At 40.1% G+C, this 17,150-nt stretch overlaps 1 protein-coding gene across 4 annotated transcripts in view; it reads right to left on the reverse strand.

Annotated features, from left to right (window-relative positions):
* Nucleotides 1–17,150, reverse strand: part of fras1 (Fraser extracellular matrix complex subunit 1) — a 297,426-nt gene that overhangs the window by 103,663 nt on the left and 176,613 nt on the right. For all 4 annotated transcript variants that reach the window (XM_026186631.1, XM_026186630.1, XM_026186633.1 and 1 more), the window contains 6 exons: nucleotides 9,757–9,912; nucleotides 7,364–7,510; nucleotides 5,944–6,090; nucleotides 3,736–3,876; nucleotides 3,078–3,218; nucleotides 2,725–2,865 (listed from right to left, as the gene is read on the reverse strand). In XM_026186631.1, the coding sequence (XP_026042416.1) occupies nucleotides 2,725–2,865; nucleotides 3,078–3,218; nucleotides 3,736–3,876; nucleotides 5,944–6,090; nucleotides 7,364–7,510; nucleotides 9,757–9,912 (873 nt within the window). The remainder of the gene's footprint in view (nucleotides 1–2,724; nucleotides 2,866–3,077; nucleotides 3,219–3,735; nucleotides 3,877–5,943; nucleotides 6,091–7,363; nucleotides 7,511–9,756; nucleotides 9,913–17,150) is intronic.

The following is a 17,150-nucleotide window of genomic DNA, read 5'->3' on the forward strand; positions in this document are numbered from 1 at the left end:
AGTCGGTCGGCGTAGAGGTTGAGAGGAGGTTATAAACTGAAAATGAAAAAAGTGTGTGTGGGAGAAATGGCAGACATATCACGAGTGAGACATCTCGGCCTTGGCGTGGCATTTTAGAAGTTGGCTCTAATTGGTGCTGACTTTGTTGGGGAACTTTTTAAAGATCAGCTCTTTTTGAGATGCCACCCTAATCTCATTATACCTCCCGTAATGATGCCAGCAGGCGTGCTTAAATCTCAAACTCTGGGCCATGTAATTATACTTCCAAATGAGAAGAAGTCTATAATTTAAAGCAATAGTTCCTGAACTTTTTTTTTTAGGGGGGGGCTGCCAATTTTTTGTTTTTAAAGAGCAATTTTTTCTCCGTTTTACTTCATTAACGTGTGGATTAGCTGAAGGCAAAAAATGTTCATTATTTTACAAGAAAATGCATTTATCAGAAAGTGCGTGATAATATATTCCTTAATTATAAATATGCTTTGTCACTTTTCATTAAGAACTACAGTCTGCGCCTCAAGGCCTCGGGCATTTCAGCCTGCGGGTTGTTTTAAGATAAAAGAGGAAAAAAATTAAAGTACAAACTCTTTTAACATCCTAACTCTGCAGACAAAGCCTCCCCAGTCTTATTCAGGAGGACCAATTAAAAGTCACCAACAGGAACCTTCTAATTTCAGACAGATGTTAGCAGTCTTAGCTTCCAGTATCTTTATATTTGACCTGCAAAGACTTACATTTGTTATCAGTTTTCAAATTTGACTTCATAAGATGAAGTTCTATAGACCTTTTTCACTTCTGGATAGAGTCTGATTGATAGTTTATTTACGTTCGTCAGTGACTGAGAAACACAAATTAAATCAAGAGTTTTGCTGGGATCTCAGCAGATCAGCTGATCTCAGTGCCAGTCCACATCAGCTGACACTTCTATATATCCACCAGCTCTCTCATACAGAGAACACTATTTATGTAGCTTAGCTTGCCTACTGCACACTGAAGCTCATGCGAGCGGTATCTGACGTATTCAATGGCATAATCTCTTATCTTACTTCTGTTCTCACTCCTCTGGTTTTCAATGCATGGAAGGTTTTTCCTTTCAGTAACAACCACCTGTAATATTTAGGCCCTCTGCTAAAAGTAACCGAGATTTTTTTATTCAATCTTAAATACTTTTTTATGAACTGGTAAAAAAGAAAACCAGGAGAATGTCTTCTATTATATTACCACAGACTCTTTGGTTTAACTGTGAATGGACCGATCATAGTAACTCCCAAAAGATTTTAAAAACGGGAAAAACTGACATGGAAATAAAAAATTTTGGTCCTGACTCATGTTAACATGGTCTTTATGTTCCAAACATTTAATTGCGATCACAAATTCTACCTGCTGAAAATATATAACTGGTCTGCTTGGTTGTGAGTTTCTTTGTGAAAAATACAATTGAAGCCTTTAATATGTTCTGATATATTACTAATACTATATTACAGTTGCTATGACCTTTATCTTCAACTGGAATCACTGTATCTGTTCTTTTTTTTTTTTTTCAAAATAGCTGTTGTGAGCAATACTGCATTTATTTATTTATTTATTTCTCTCCTTTTTTTTTATCATTCTCCCTCAGATATTTTTATTAAAGTTTCTGGATCCAATTTTACAAAAGACAAATTGAACAAATGCCGTTTTCTTTTTCAAGAACATAAAACAATATGAAACATACACTCCCACCTCATGATTATGATTACATGGTCTTAAAAAATTTGGCCATAGACCCACGCAGAGTGAATTTAATCTTTTCGAGTTTGCTAAAATGCAAAGCGTCTCTGATCCAGATTTCCCAGGATGGGGGAGAAGGGGACTTCCAACATAACAATATTCTGCGTCTTGCCAATAAGGTGAGAAATGCTACCAGATCCGCTTGGGGCCTCGGCAAGACAACTGTATCAGGAAGAACCCCAAACAAAGCAGTTAAGGCCACAGGTTGGAGGGTTAGCTGGATGATCTTTGATAAAGTCAGAAAAATATTAATCCAGTATTGTTTGAGGGATGGACATGACCAAAACATATGTATTAGAGAGGCAGGTGTTTGATGACAACGGTCGCAATCAGGGCTAAGGTTGGGGTATATTTGAGCTAGTCTGGCTTGCCAAATTTGAAACACATCACACCGATGTGTCGGTGATCTGACCACAGTTCAGCATTGAGCTGCACAAAGTGACTGAGGACTGCCAATGACAAAACTGCTCACTGAGTCGAGTGTGTCACAATAAAAGCACCACTGCGACACAAAAGTACGAGCTGCTGGTGAAACTTTATCATGACATTTGTTGCTGTGCAACTTCAAACTGACAACACGTTTTACTGTATAAGCTGTATAAATTTGCTTTTATGTAATATCTTGTGGTCATTTGCATTATTTATGTGGGCATCTTTAGTTTATTTGCATATAAGAAAAAAGCTCCCACTGGTACAGTGCTCGATACATGATGCTGTGCTCAGTATAGAAACCTCCCAGCTGAGAGAGAGAGAGTGACCTGGACCTAACCCAAGCCTCCCAGTTTGGCTGCAGAATTCACCTACTGTTGGTCTTTAAACTGTATTTATGCAATTCTTCTTATCAGAATTAACAGATTTGAAGTCTGGGAGCTTTCTATCAATAAATTAAAGGACTTTTCTGCTATGTAATGATAACTGTTTGCAGTTTTAAAACCAACATAGGCATCATGTTATCACCGTGACAGGTCCTGGTCTTCTGGTCTGCATAGTATCCATGTCCACAGTCAGGAGTGCAGTATCCTTCCATGAGGTAGGTCTGATTACGACAAGCTCTGCAGAGTCCGTTCCCGTCGCAGAGCACGCAGTCGGATGAGCAAGCTGAAGGAAAAGATCCAAATTATTCAAATATTATTCAAATTAGAAAAATGCTTCTTTTTGTTTTTACACAAGTCTTCAACTTTAAATGTTTTAAATGTCTATTATAAATTTATTTTTCAAACTAAATTAATACTCTGATCTTCATAGAAACAGTCTTTAAAAGTCTATCACTACATATAGAAATAGAATAAAAAGAAGATGTATATTCTTACATTTGCAAGCTTTGGAAGATGCATCCAGGAAGTAGTTCCTGCCACATTCGAGCACACACTGGCCGTGCAGCGTGGCGTAGGGAGGCTGGCATTCCTGGCACTGTCCAGGACCTCGACAGTCCAAACAGTGATCATCACAGCCTGCCACAGAGAGCAAAACATTTGAAAAAAACAGTGATATAGTAACTGAGTTAAAGACATTATTTATTTTATCACCAGATATTTTCTTAATGTGTTTTTTGGCTACTAGCACCGGTGAAAAAAGTAACATGGAGTCACACAGAAGCTGTATTACAGACTGATTAATGCACACATGCATTAATCAGTTTGCTTAGGCTTGTATGAATGTGTGTGACTGAGTGAATGAGGCTTGCTGAGAGTAGAAAAGTGCTATACACCAGTCCATGCAGTTGATTTGGCCAGTTCATACAACTTCTACATATAAAAGCTCTTTTAAGGAACCTTTTAGTTCAGCTGCTGCTGATTATCTGCTTTATTAAGATTGGCTGCGTTAGCAATCGATTAGGGAAAAACAACTTCAAATGGACACAAATGTACAAACAACAGTGTAAAAGCCCAGAGGAAGCTCTTTGTGCAGCTACAATAGCACCGACTGCATGTGAAGTGGGTCAATTTATCTGCTTTTTGTTGGACTGACCGAGGCATCTGTCTCCATCCCGATAGGAGCCAAAGGAGCACCCCTGTGTGCACACTCCCTCCTGCAACACGTAGGCCTCCATGCATTGCAGGCAGTCAGTCCTCAGGGGGCCTTTACAGGCATTGCAGCTCCAGTCACACTCTGCAAACAGGATGGACGGTAGCAGAAAAGGAGTGAGAGGAGGAGGTGTACGTGCGTGTGTGTGTTGGGACATTGGGATTAGAAGTGAGGGGATTTTAGAGGTGAGAGCAAATAGTGAGAACAGAACAGAAGAGAGGGAGGGCGAGAGACCAAAAGAGATTAATCAACTTTTTTTTCTCTATAGGATTGATTTTAAAGCCATTTGTGCTTCTTTCTCTCTCATCACCTGCACATCTGTTGTTTGTCCTGTGCACAATTAATACAGGCACGAAAATGAAGCACAGTTGGGACTCTTCATGCTTGTATGACCTTCTACATTTGTATTAAACCTGAAGATGAAACTAAGCAGGATATACAGTTTGTAGAGCAACTACACATACAGTGAAATGCTACATTTTCTTAAAACGTATCAAATATACAAATTAGCCATAACTGTAGCCCAGAAAACTTCTGAACACATCAAGCTGAACTCTGAAAAAGGGACACATGTCAGCGAGGCGACTGGTGTCTGGGCATTAGTGCCGTTCATGTGAATCAGTGAAGTGGACCTGGCACCATCTTTGTGGTGTTGGTGTCTTTCAGATCACTTTAAACGAAACGATCTGAGTAATAGCACGGCTTTGTGCTTGGTCCAAAACGTTTTTCTTCCGTTTTGGTTCTAGTAATTGATAGTCTGCTGAGAACTCCAGCCTTTCATCCACAAATCACCTCAGTCTTCAATAAAACAACACAGTGATCCAGTATGCTTTACAAACCTATGGCTAATAACATGGTGGCAGCGTCCTTCCTTAAATATACAGCATGCAGCTGAGATGGATGTTTGGACCTCCTGCTGTGATGCTAAGTTAATTAATATTCTAATTTCCTCATGCAAGTTTTCCTTGGGGTCAATCTTTGATTTTTTTGTTTATATTATGGCAATATATATATATATATATAATATATATAATTTCGTCATTTTGTTTAACAGCCACCATGAAAACTAGTTCATCTCTTAGTCTGTCTTCAGCATCTACCTTTGTTTTTAGGTGATAGTGGGAGGCAAACGGTGGGATCTGAGATGTAAATGAGGGATTTCTCAGTGGACAAAGATCACTGATAAAGCCAAACAAATGTAGGTTTTGGTAGTGCTTAAGGGTTTGTAAGAGACTCTCTCTGAGAACTTTGAAAGCTCCCCCGAGGCTGTGAAATGAAAGCTCCCAAAGTTTCTCGAAGCTGTTTTGGTTTTTGAGAGAGCTGATAGCCGTGGTGCTTTTAACTCTCTGGGTGCATCTAAGGTTCAGTGGATTAACCAGGGGGGTAAACACCATCATGAGCTGGATGGCTAAAAACCACCTGTCTAAGTGGGAGGCGCTGCTCGCTGGCTCAGAGGGAATCAAAATGTTTATTTAGCCCGGAGCAGCTAGCTTAGCTTCTAATCCCATAACAGACATGTGCAGTGTTGGTTCAGCCTCTGGGACCGGTTCCTTTGGGCCCCCGATACCTGGAAAACCCTTACTGCACTGGACTGAATCAGTGATAAAGGGTGATTTCCGCTTTATGTGAAATAACTTACTGTGAATTAAAGCATATGGTACATCAGCGTAACAACAGTCATGGGCTGAAATTAAATCTTATGCAGTCATTATTCTTTGATCCGGAAAAAGGAAAACGGATAAAAAACACATTTTCACGTGTCTTATTATTGAGTTCCAGCCTGAAAAAATGCAAGCAAGGCTGATTAGTGGGTATTTAAATATATAAACAGTGGTGAAAAAAGGGATCACTATTCACTCAGGCCCAGGATCCCCTGAGGCTCATGCATCAATGTCTCTGTGCACAGGAAGATGTAATACTGAGTTAAAATGCACACACAATGTGTAGCATTTGCATACCTGGTTCTACAGTTTATTACTTGATTGATGGAGCCTATAAACTCAATGTAGCACAGTACACTACATGCAATATGGATGAAGAGCAATTTATGAATATCATAAAGGGTGCACTGCATATCCTCATTATTAATCCCCCTTGCCTCACTGCACCAGTGCATTTTGTGTGAGGTTGTCAGGCGACTTGGCAGCGTACCTCTGCAGGTGCGGGTCGTGGTGTTGAGGTAGTACTGATGGGCGCAGCTGTCGTACTGGCATTCTCCGAACAGCAGCACCTTGGCCGGGTCACGGCAGGAAGTACAAACCCCGGGCGTCTCGCACGTCAGGCACTGGCTGTCACATGCTGCAGAGAACAGAAAAGGTTGACGGACTAGTGAGGAAAATGTGAAACACCAGCCAACACCATAAACTGCCTGAATGTGGCTGTGTCGGATGCATCGATTGCCAAAATTCCTCCTAAACACATGCATGTGAGGTTAATAAGTGATTCTAAATTGACCTTGTGTGTCTGTAATAAGGAGGCAGTCTGACCAGGATGTACCCCACCTCTCGCAGCTTAAAGAGGCCCTCACAACACAAACAGAACTGAAGGAGTACTGAGTAATTAAAACACCAACTAACTGCACTTACTTGTTCATTGAGTCTGGGATCTGTCTGTAAAATGTAAAAATATCGTCTTAGCATTCTTTCGGTGTTGATGGCCTGTTTTCATGACTACCTACATCACTTTCCCACCGGCTTCTCTGCTTCACTCATTACTTTCAGCGTATATTCCACTGACTCACCATTCATTTTCTGACACACCGTCTTTGTGAGCTTTCACTAAACTTTTGTGCCATGAATGGTCCTTTTTGTTTGTGCCTGTTTTCGCCCTCTGCCCACTCTGTCTGGAATTCAATTCAGGCAATTCGTTCAATTTTATCTGCCTGACTTGTAGATGAACTTGTTTCACGCAAACAACAAGTTGGCTTTTTGGTTTTCTGTACGTGCGTGCTGCATTTCGCTCTGTTTTACGAGTTGTGACAAACTAAAAAGTAGCAGTAAGCTAATACCCATCAACTTCCATGTTAAAAAGTTTCCAGCAGAAACACATTTTTACGGGTCTCTGTGGATAGTATCCTTCTTTATAACAACCGTACCAGGATTATTATTTTTAATAACTCATCCAACATTGTTGCTTGTGTTGGAGCTGAAAATCAGTGTGTGGCCCTTGTCTGTAGCCTGTAGGTGTCTGCTAAGCTTCACCTTCACTAACCGGAGTCTCTGAACTAGACTTGTTTGGCTGTGTTTGTGGTTTTGGTGTTTTTTGGGGCATTTTAATTAAATAATCTCACCATTAATATTGCCTGATGTGTCCAAGAAGTTTGTAAATTTGTAATGGTAAGTAAAAGTCTATGATTTAATTAGACACTCCTTAGCAGTTATATATGCAGACAGTCTTCTCAGTGCAAACATAGAGTGCAGCTAACAGGAAAGGACCTTAACAAACCAAAATAGTAACATAGCAAAGGCATATTTTTAACATTCACAGTAAGCTTGTGTATGTGTGTGTGTGTGTGTGTGTGTGTGTGTGTGTGTGTGTGTGTGTGTGTGTGTGTGTGTGTGTTTTCACTAACCCTGGCAGATCCTTTGGCCATTGTTATAGTATCCAAGGGGACATTTGGGGGCACAGAGTCCAGATGGCAAGAGAACGCTGTTGGCAGGGCAGGAAGTACAAGAGAGCGGCCCAGCCCCACTGCAGGCCTCGCATGATGGATGGCATTCTGGGAAAAAAAACGTCACCTTTTATGGACATGCAGTGACATAGAAATATAACCTAAGTTCCCAAAAAGCTGGCAGACCGTGTTAAATGTAAATAAGAACAGAATGCAATGATTTGAGATTTTACTCGTGGTTTAACATTGAAAACATATCAAATATTTAAAATGAGCCATTTTATTACGTTGTGAAAAATACTGGCCAACTTAGATTTTGATGGCAGGAACATGTTGGGATGCAGGCAACAAAAGGCTGTAAACAGCTCTAAAAACAGGAAGTAGACGTGCTGTCTGTGTTTGTTTGTGTCTATCCCAGCATCACCTCGACATCCTTGACGTTTGTCGATTGTTTCGTTCCAAGTTCGATGGAATTTCTATGCTGCTAATTAAACCCTCCATGTCAAAGGTTTTAATCCAGCGTGCCTTTATGATTTCTAAACTTCATCTTTTCCTCCGTCTGCCATGCGCCCTCCATACCGCCAACTGCCAACTGGACAGTCTTTGCTTCTCTGTTCATTCAGCCTCAAGCCTTTATGTTCCAGTCCAACTATCCCCAGACTCTCCATTCACTGTAAAACCCGGCTTAATCGGCCTTCAAATTCCTCTATTTCTACTGAAAATATTGTATTTTGCACAACTCTGTTGCTTGTGAAGCTCGCACACAAGAATTTCACTCACATGTGCTGTACCAATGTACCTGCACATGTGATGTGACAATAAAAGTGATTTGATTTGATTTGATTTGATTTGAAAAAATAAAATCATTTTTAATAAAATAGAAACTTTTGGCTTTCTATTTAGACTTTCTCAAACCTGTAAACTTGTAAGAACTTTCAAAAAAGATAATCTGATATGTTGGAGAAGATATCAGAAAGACACTGATCCAAAAGGATGGATTGTGACAATAAACGTAGTCCTTTGTTGTTCTGTGTTTACTTCCTTAAACGTTAAACATGACCCTGTAGTGAGAATAAAGTCATTTTAGTAGTTTTGACTGTTAAAGAATTGCAATACAAGAAAAACTCAGATGGAAAAGGTTTTTTTAAGCTATAAACCCTCTTTGAAGTTGTCAAAAACAGATGGACACAACACTGAATCATCGGTTTCTTGACGACAAAAGGCGGCACAGTGGTTCAGCTGTTAGCTGTTGCCTTGCAGCAAGAAGGCCCAGAGTTCAAATCTGAGGACGGCCCGGTGCTGTGTTTTGTTTTGAAGTGTGCATGTTCTCTCCAGGTACTCCCTCAGTCCAACAACATCAATGTGAATCCTTATCTGTCTCTATGTGTTAGCCCAGCTCCCCCAGTAAGTCTGAACTGAGTAAGCGGCTGAGAGAAGGGAAGGATGGAAAAAGTCTTTTCCAACCCAAACTGTTGAGTTAAAAAATATTAACTTATCTAATAAGTGTATCGCGTTATTATCAAGGATACAGTCACTCAGAGTCATCTGCTCCTCATCCTTAGACACTGCACAGCCCAGCACCACACACTGCTCAGCACACTAACCACGGCATAAAAATATGAATCTGATGTAAAAATTCATCATCTGGCCTGAATCAGCACCAGGATAGAGGCAGATGTGCAAACATGTAGCTAATAAAATGTACCCATCCACCCACCTACCTGTTGTGTAGCACATGTTTGACCTGAGAGGTTTGTTCTGTGTCCACAGGAGCTATTTTTCCCCTCTATCTTGTGCTTTCTTCATATAGCTGTTGTAGTCACTGTGTGTGCATGAATGTGTTTGTATGCTATTGCCTGCAGCTAAGCTAAATGAGACTCCTGAGGTTTTACTCTTAAAGCCAGAGGCTTCCTGTTCACGCTCTGCATTTAGACCCGTGCGCAGATTCGCAGCAGATCAGTGTGGAGGCTGTTACAGCTGCTCAGCGGCTGAACCACAGGATGAGGAGGAGGACGAGGAGGAGGAGCAGGAGGACGATAATAATAATGACCAGGTATGATGAGGATAAGGATAATGGAGACAATGCGGAGGATGGCTTTGAAGAGGATGAGGGGATAATTAGAAATTCTTTTCTAGAGCAATTGTTTGTTTAAACATTTACTTTAAGTGTTTCTCCTGCTTGTTGTTTTCAGGTCAGCAGAGGGTGGAGAAACAAGCCCTCCCAGGTCAAGGAGGAGGAGGTTTGATTGATGAATAAAACACAAAAGCTTTGATTAGATTTCCCTACATTAAAGAAAGCTACTGCCTGACCTCTGACCTTCTTGTACAAAGGCAGAGAAGTAAAAAGTCCTTACTGATGCAGGCTCCATGCCAGCCATAATGACCCAGAGGACAGTGAGAGACACAGTGATCGCCCAGCAGCCACGTTCTTGGCGCTTTGCACCACAGACAGATGCTGCCGACGCCCGTCTGGAGGTCTGCTGTGCAGCGCTGGCAGTCCGAGCTGCACTCTGTGGAGATAACAGAAAGAATGATTTGTATTTTTTCATCTTCACAATGTAAACAGAAATGTACGCCATTATCAGCCACTCGTCAACGCCATGCTAAAACGTCTTTTCTTAAATCAAACGAGCTGATGTGCATCTGAAGCAAAGCAGGCGCCTCGCTGGTTTTTGTTTAAACGAAAAGCAAAAATAATCCAATCAGTCACAACTCGCTGTTTCTGACTACGAACGGCTCACGAGCTCCAGTTTTTTCTCCTTATGTCTCCCTTTCCCTCTGTTCCCTTTGTCCCCTGGTTACTTATTCAGGCTTTTTTTCATTTCTCTAGTTTGTTGAGTTGATTAATTTATATCCATGTTTAAAAGTAGTAAAATTCCTGCATGGCTAAAACAATAAAATCGCAATTAAAACATAAAAAACAAGGAAAATATAAACAAATGATTTTTTTTTTAATCCAAAGAATAAAAATTGGTTTTCAAACAGGATTTTAAAATGCCTGTTGTTAGGCAGCAGTCCGCTCCACTTACTATCAGTGGTTACTTAAAAAATCAGATCTTTCTTTTGATGAAAACTTCAGGAGCATCTCCACAGTGATGACCTCAGTGATGTAGTTAAATATATGTTAAATTATGAGGACTTCCCATAATGCACTGCTCGTGTCGTCAGCGTTTATCTTCTCGCTCCTGTAGCTTGTGTTTTGCCCTGTCCGACATGGTTTTTATCTGACAGAACAAAGTTTGCTGAAGCGCCTGATTAACTGAGGATTTAAAGTTCTCTGCAGAAATGTTTCTACTCTGGTGACTTTTCACATAGATGTTCTATGCCACTGCATGTATATGTTCTTTTTCATGAGCAGTTATCTTTGTCTGACATATTTGATCATAAAACACAAAAATAGGCTGTAACAAAGCAACGGACAGACAATACAGCTGCATCTCGAAGTCTCTCCTCGTGTGCTCCTCGCCTCTCCCTCTCACATGTCTTATGGAATAAACTAAGACAAATAGAAAAAGGAAAAGTAGGCAGTACAAGTCTGTAGGATTAGACGTGGCATCTACCCCAGTGTTTCATCCAGACCTCGATGATCTTCAGCTGCTTTATTCCAATTTCTATGTAACTCCCATCTCTACTGCTGCTAATTAAGCTCCCCGTGTCAAAAGTTTTAATCCAACGTGCCTTTATGATTTCTAAACTTCATCTTTTCCGCTGTCTGTCTGCCCGATCTCCGTCTGCCATGCACCGTCCAAACCTCCAACTGCCAGCTCGACAGTCTTTGCTTTTCAGTTCATTCAGACTCAACCCTTTATGTTCCAGTCCAGCTATCCCCACACTCCCCATTCACTGCAAAACTCTGTTTAATCAGCCTTCAGTTCCTCTATTTCTACTGAAAAAATAAAATCATTTTTAATAGAATAAGATGTGATAAGCTGGGTAAAGGGAGAAAGAGCAAGGGAGCTTATGCATTCACATTTAAGTTCTCCATTTACTTTGAAAACTTTTGGCTTTCTTTTCAGACTTTCTCAAACCTGCAAACTTTTAAGGGCTTTTAAATCCGTTTAAAAGAAAATCTGATATAATGGAGATTCAAAAGGATCTCCATTATAAAGCAGTCCCGTGTTATTCTGCGTTTACTTCCTCACACGATGGCAGCAGGTAGCGGCAAAGGAGGAAATTAACAGCAGAGGTATTTATTGCTGCTTCACCAACAGCTTGATTTGTATATTTAGTTTCTGACTTAACCACAAACTGTGGTCAAAGCGAGTTGACTGAAAAGAGTTCCTCTCAGCTTGTTTACGTCCTTTCTTGCAGTAAGCAGTCAGAGACATTACCCAAGAAGCTGGAAAGACCTTCACTTAGTATAATAAAAGCTTACTTGTGGTAAGATGTATATTAAGATGAGGAAAAAGGAGAAACTACTGTTTGCAGCCTAATGACTCCCACTTTGATCCAAAATAAGACAGATGGTAACTCAGATGCTTCTTGCTTCAGAGCAACAGTAATCGATGCAGCATTACGGTGCCCGAGCATGTGGCAACAATACGTTTTGATAGCTCGAGCGCTTGTAAAACCACACAGTTTGTGTTTTTTTAGACAACTGCTGGTGTTTGGTGGAGAACACTTACTAAATATCAGCTCATGGCAAACAAAAGTACAATATAGTTTGTTGCTAACATGCAAAAATTAAGCAGAAATAAGTAGGAAGGATTTTAAAAGCAAAGCATTTCTGACTAAAGATATAAAAGGAGAGTAAATATGATTCCTTTATTGTTTTCCACACCTTTAAACTCCAAAACTGTGATCTCGTAAGATAAATGCCAGTGATAGGTGAAAAGAAGCTGCCCACACCCACACCCCCACCCACAGACCCGTATATACCCTCAGAACTAAGTGCAGCAGGATCTCCCAAAAGGCGCCAAGATTAACAGAACAATGAGCATCTGGTGGTGTTTTATCTGATGGTATCTGGGTTGTGTCTGGCTGACACAGTGGTGGGTACCTTAAAGTTATTTGTCTGTGATGAGATAACGATGTATAGTGGAAACAATGAGGCAGAGTGGGGAGTTATGTGATGGTGAGGACAGCAGTAAAAGAGGCGGACAAAGAAGTATCACTAACAATTTATCATTTTAATTCTGTTTGCAGATATTACAATTTGATGCGCCATAAAAAAAACATTAGGTGATCTTTAGTATTTGCACGACTAAGTACTACTATATTAAAGAAATGAACTTCTGCAAACCCAATTCCAGAAAAGTCAGGATGCCACATAAAATGTATCAAAACAGAAGGATCGCAAATCTCATAAAGCCACATTATATTAACAGTAAAATCTCAGAGATACATCTCAAAGAAGTTGGGATGGACAAAACAAGTCAATGGAAAAGGAAGCAGCGCTATAAAATAACAGCTGGAGGAACATTTTGCTTCCAATAAAAGCATCTTAGACAGACTGAATTTCTCAGAGGAGGTTCACCAATCTGCAAAACAATGTGTCTACAAATTGTGGAACAATTTCAGAGTAATGTGAAAATGCAAAAACATTGAATATCTCATCATCTGCAGTACATGATGTGATCGAAAGATTCAGAGTATCTGGAAAAATCTCTGTGTGGAAGGGACATGGATGACCGTGATCGTTGGCCCTGAAGCAGCATTGTGTTAAAAAACAGGCGTGTTTCTGTCACGCCATCAGTGTAAACACAGTTTACTGTGCCATCCACGCATGATCCAGAAACACTGATGTCTTCTGTGGGCCAAAGCTCAGTTAAAATGGCCAGAAACTGTTCTGTAGTCAGGATCCAAATCTGACCTCATGTCCTCTGAACTAAAGAGAGGGACCATCCAACTTGTTATCAGCGCTCACTTTGTCAGCCTGCATCTCTGATGGTATGGGGGTGTATTAGCAGCACGCATATCTGGAAAGCCACCATCACTGGTGAATGGTGTATAAAGGTTTTAGAACATCATATATACACATATAACATCCAGTCAATGCTGTCTTCAGGGAAGGCCTTCCATATTTCAGCCTGACAATGCTAAACCGACATACTTCCTCATTAGCGTCATCTCTTTATGTTTATATTCTCAGATCCTCTGGGTTTTAGAGTAGCTGGTCCCTGCACATGGTTGTGTTAGAAGTTTTCCTGTTTTGGGTTTCCTGCTTTATTTTTCTAGTCTCTTAGTTTTAGTTTCAGTGTCTTGTCATCATTGATTTGTTCAGCTGAAGTCTGAAGAAATCACTTGGATGAGTGACGAAATGAAACTGAAAACGCTACGTCCAGATGAACAGAATCAACTATTTGGGATTTACTTACCTGGATGATTGAGCATGCATCAAGACTGCTCAGCTGTGTCTCATTTTCCATTAGCCCTCAATGTCTGTGTTTACGCCTCGCTTTTCCTTTGGTCTTTGTTGCACTGTACTGTAGTCTTCTGTTGCTTTTCCAGCCTTTGTTTGTAATCACACTTGTGGATGCTTTGGTTTGGCATTTTCATGGACTTTGTGTAAAGGTAAAGGTATGTTCTTACTCTTCTTTGATATCTGTCAGCTTAAACAAGCAATATCTTTTCAATGTTCACGTGCGAATAAAATATGGGTTTGTGAAATTTTTGAAACATTAAATTCTGTTTTTATAAAGCATCACAACTTTAGAGTAGAAACAGCAAAGTTAAGCTCTTTTATGCTTGTGAAAGAGTTTATAAGTGTTTCAATCTGCAGCAGCACAGATGGGAAAAACAGTAAAATATAAGTAAAAGCAAAACCACAAGCCCAGTGTGGGTGTGCGTACTCAACTGCGTAATTCAAAACTCCCAAGTTGCCTGATTGCGTCAAAAACTGCTTCTACTGGACGTGACCTCAATTTTAAACCAAGTAGGGGAAAAAAGACTCTTCTGCCTCTTTTTCTATTCATGTGGCTAAAACAAGATTTTTTCCTTCCCCTGCAGGCATGTTTTATTTTACTCACAGTTTCCATGGTTTTCTAAACACACGTATTCATAGGCTTTTCTTTCTTTAGATTTCTGTTTTTCATCGATTTATTTTCTGTGCATGAACATAGTGCATGTTTGGATGTGTATTGTTTTTTTTTTATAAAGATGATACTGCCCTGTCAGTCAAGCCCTGAGGAAAAACGCAGTTTACCTTCAGTTTAAAATCAACACAAGTGAACTGATGGAAAACGCTGCACCCTAATGAGTCACCAGATTTGCATTTCTCCTGCATATTTCCACACATTGCCCTGGATCTTTATTTCATTTGCATTTTGGTCATGTTCAGTGAGGTATATATGCGATGCTGTTTGGAACTAAACAGCTAAAAAAAGAAATCAAAGATCTCAAGAGGAAGAAAAAGTGAGAAACTACAAAATAGGCGCCCACTTATGCTAATGCATTTCTAACCACACTGGTTCGGTTGTTATTACACTGCTGCATTACAAGTGGGAGGATTTAAGTTATGTATTTTCACACATTAACATTATTTCTCGGAAAGCTTCATGTTTTAAACATACTAAACGAACGAATCTCTGGTTCAGTTTCATGATGAGGTTTTACACTGAGGTAATATTTAGATTGTCAGATCTATCCAATACATTTGTCAAAGTATAATAAACCAACCGGCAGCCTCTGGCTTTGTTCGTTTGTTTTTCCCCAAAGCCTTTTAGTGAGCACAGACAACTGAGAAACTGATGTCAGCTTGTAGTCAGTTTTAGTCAGCTGTTGGTCACTCTTAATCCTTTTATTTTGTTCATCTTATTGATTGCATTATTATTGTCTATTTTACTCATGTTTTAATATTTAATATATATACTGATTTATTTTTATCGTCTTTTTCATTTATGTATTCATTTTATTGTTATTTATATTTGTTTCCTTGTCTGCTTAATGTATGGTTTTTAACTGCTATCTCTGTTTTATTATTGGAAAGCACTTTGGTCAACTTTGCTGTTTTTAAAGTGCTATATAAATAAAGTTGGATTGGATTGATGTCCCACACAGATATAATGCCTGTCCCACATATAGTTTGTTCAGACCTGCTTACCCTACACTTATCATCTGCTATATCTAGAGGGGTTAAGGTTTAGGCAAGCCTGTGGTTATCTGGTTTAAGTTTTTTTGGTTAGAGTTCTTCACCAACTTTGCTCAGCAAAACAAATCTTCATAGTTCATGCAGGTTTTCCGAGAGTGTGAGCCTAGGCTCTGAAAAATGTTTGTCCTGTCCACGTCTGACAGCTTTTTGATCTTCTTACTTATTTCTGAATAGCTGCCTTTAACTCAGAAAGTCCGATTACTGCCTACAGCGCAGCGTTTCCTCTGACAGGTACTTACACTCCATTCTTCTAAACCTGGCATCTGCCCAGGTGAGTCATACTATATTTCTGAAGCAGGTCCGATATTAACCAAGTGTAAGAAGGAAAAGAAGAGAAAAACGAACTTCCCCACCGTCATCGCACATTCACACCTTTCATATCACGTCACTTTACAACAAAACACGCATCAGCATTTTCCCCTGCCAAAACTCTCCGGGCGATCCAGTTCTCAGCGCTGAACAAATGGCTTTGTGGCAGAGATAAGATAACTCAGGCGTCAGGGATTATTGACTGTGCAGCCTATAACTGAATATAAAACTAAAATGGTATTGATTTGGGCCCTTAGAGTCCCTCTTTATGGCACAGTTACCATTTTTGAAGCACATGAAAAGGGATTCTAGAGTTATAAATGCCCTGCACACAATCAGGATGGTGGTATTCTCCTGTGTGCTGGATTTATACGAGACATTATCCTATATCATGCTTTCTTTCTCTGCTTCCCCTGCGATACATGAAATAGAAACTTATTTAATGAGAGTCATACAAGAAAATCAAGACACTAATGTGCCTCGGTGGAAGTAAATGAAATGTATTTCTTAGGGAGTCTGAGAGTGGGGATGGCGCCAGAGCTGACGGAAGAGCATACGCATGACATCATCTTTATTGGAAGTTACAGGTGTAATAAAAGCAGATGTAGAAGCTGTATGGTCCTGTGAGGCTGATCTCACCTCCACTAGCCCTCCTGTTGTGTGCACTCCCACCCCTTACTTCAGTGTTCCGGTCACAATTGGCCAGTCAGTTTTAACAGCTCTTAAATTAACATAAGAAACATTTTTCACCACCAAATTCAGTTCAGTGGGTAGTTCAATCGTTCAGTGGGCCATTCAGTGGGTCAGAGGCCGGGGGGGTAACAAAGAGATGTAACAAAGTTGAACGAAACAGGTGCTCATCACTTTTATATGTTCAAGTGCATAGTGTGGAGGATGTCATAAGGCCTTGAGGCAATCCGATGTAAAACACAATGTTTATGAGTTTTTAAATTTGTAAATCGATCAGATTTGACCCAAACACAACAGGAAGACATGGATTTAAACATGCAGCTATTAAAGAAGCCCTACTTCCTTCTTTCCTCTGAAGTTGTGGTTAGCTCAGTCCCCTGAAAACAGTCCCTGTTTGACACCTCAGAATTATGGTGGGGAGTAGTCTTTTACCTAGAGCTGTGCGATATGACCAAAATCTCATCTCCCAATATAAGACATCTATCATCCCGATAACGATATAAATCACAAAAATGTAACATTTTCTGTAAATTCTGTTAATCTCGGGCAGCTCGACTTGCATTAAGTGTTTAAACTTGGCGCTGTGTACCTGGAGTCGAGATTTTTAACCGATGCATGAAACGATACATTTTTAGACACAAGTTGTAACAGCCGCCGTTT

Source organism: Astatotilapia calliptera, chromosome 12 (assembly GCF_900246225.1).
Source record: "Astatotilapia calliptera chromosome 12, fAstCal1.2, whole genome shotgun sequence".
Classification (NCBI taxonomy): Eukaryota; Metazoa; Chordata; class Actinopteri; order Cichliformes; family Cichlidae; genus Astatotilapia; species Astatotilapia calliptera.